The following is a 1747-nucleotide window of genomic DNA, read 5'->3' as shown; positions in this document are numbered from 1 at the left end:
CCCCCCCCCCTCCCTTTGTCTCCCAGCAGCGAGGCCCAGCCCCCTCACGCGCGCAACATCCGGGTCCCGCGGCCTCGTTCGCGGCTGTGACGTCAGATATATAAAGGGCCGCAGCGCCTTTGTTCGCCCTCATTGCGCAGTTGCAGGCAAGGCGGTGGGGAGGTGAGCGCAGCCGTGCGTGGGGGTATAGCGGCGGGATGGGTCGGGCCGGGTTCGGTTCCCCACAGCGGGATCCTGGGGGTGGTGGCCGCCATTTTAGGCCCGCGAGGACAGGGGCGCTGCGGGCTGAGGCGCGCCGCGCCGTGGAGGGGCCCGCCGCCATTTTGTGATGGCGCTGCCCCCTTCCCCTTCCCGCGCGCGGGTGGGCCTGCTGCTTCTTTTTTTTTGCCTCGGTATTTTTTTGCCCCTGAGGCGCATGCGCTTGTCTGAGGTATCCTCATGGGAGTGGGGGAAGCAATATGGTATTATACCCCTTGCCCTCCGAAAAAAAAAAAAATCTGTCGGCCCCCCCCCCCCCCCCCCGGATTTGGGGCCTGCACAGGCTGCACTGGGTGTATGAGAAAGCAAGGCTGAGCTGCCTTGTTGGAAGATAGCAGCACTCAAATCTCCCCGTCTTGTGAGCCACGTGTGGCACATGGCAGTCCATGCGGGCACCAGTTTTTTGGGGAGCAGAATTTCTGAGTGCAGGGTCAGATCCCAGTTTACAGGGCTCCCACCCCTGCCCAATCCCCATCTGTTCAAAGATATTTTTTCCCTGTACACTGGTCAGTAGAAAGATGACTATCCAATGCTGTGTTTAGTTGTCTGGTTCGTTGGTTTTTGTCCCTAAAAATGGGAGTTTTTACTGGCCAAATTGTTGGGGGGAGGTTCTACAGTGGGAACATCCTACAAAAGGCCAATGGATGTGTTTTTTCTCATCTAACGGTCTTAACACTTACTTATTTTTGAACAGGTCCCTTTCAAAGGTCAAAATGGTGGAGGCAGACCGTCCCGGGAAGCTGTTCATTGGCGGGCTGAACACTGAGACGAATGAGAAAGCGCTCGAAGCTGTGTTTGGCAAATACGGGCGCATAGTAGAAGGTGAGGAGTCTCATCGGGTTTGGGGGGCATTTTTTGGGGATGCTGGTGAAATTGTGCAGTGATGAACTTTCTGGCATTGATCGGCTGAAATGATGTTGCTGTTTTGTCCTCTAAGAAGTTCTGAGTGATTTGGTGTCGCAGGTAGGCTACGTTCGTGGGACCGATCGTCAAGTAACGTTTAGTTTTATGCTTGCAGTTCTCTTGATGAAAGATCGCGAAACCAACAAGTCCAGAGGATTTGCTTTTGTCACATTTGAGAGCCCAGCAGACGCAAAGGATGCTGCCAGAGACATGAATGGAAAGGTAGGATCTTGGTGCTATATCATGTTGATGTCACTTTACTCGACAAGCCCAAATATCCTCTAAGGACCTATCAGGCAGGGTAGGAAGATGCCTAGATGTCTTCTATTTGAATTTAACAGTTTAAGTATCCCATTTGCTTCCCACATAGCAACTGGCACATAAAAACTTTCATTCTTATCCTGTTTTTCTCCCTGTCCAAGACTTTGCAGGTGAGAAGAAAAACTTTCTGCTAGTTCAGAGGACAGATAAATAACTTCTCTGTTCTTGGAAAATCATAATGCGTGAAACTTGAGTAATTAATGAAATGTTAGTTGCTTGTTCTGTATCCATACCATTCCTTTTGCTTTTCTGGTAAAGCAAAAAA

General features: G+C 51.2%; 1 protein-coding gene across 2 annotated transcripts in view; it reads left to right on the top strand.

Moving 5' to 3' along the window:
- The first annotated feature begins 65 nt into the window (after positions 1 to 65).
- Positions 66 to 1747, top strand: part of RBMX (RNA binding motif protein, X-linked) — a 16075-nt gene continuing 14393 nt past the window's right edge. The window contains exons 1-3 of one of the 2 annotated variants that reach the window (XM_019521334.1): positions 66 to 162; positions 953 to 1080; positions 1277 to 1383. In XM_019521334.1, the coding sequence (XP_019376879.1) occupies positions 972 to 1080; positions 1277 to 1383 (216 nt within the window). In that variant the 5' untranslated portion in view covers positions 66 to 162; positions 953 to 971. The remainder of the gene's footprint in view (positions 163 to 952; positions 1081 to 1276; positions 1384 to 1747) is intronic. The other variant, XM_019521333.1, reaches the window with a different exon arrangement.

The sequence above is a fragment of the Gavialis gangeticus genome, unplaced genomic scaffold, assembly GCF_001723915.1.
Source record: "Gavialis gangeticus isolate Ggan-Ray unplaced genomic scaffold, GavGan_comp1, whole genome shotgun sequence".
In the NCBI taxonomy this organism is placed as follows: Eukaryota; Metazoa; Chordata; order Crocodylia; family Gavialidae; genus Gavialis; species Gavialis gangeticus.
The sequence above is the reverse complement of the archived record's forward strand: the minus strand, read 5'-3'. Positions and strand labels throughout refer to the sequence as shown.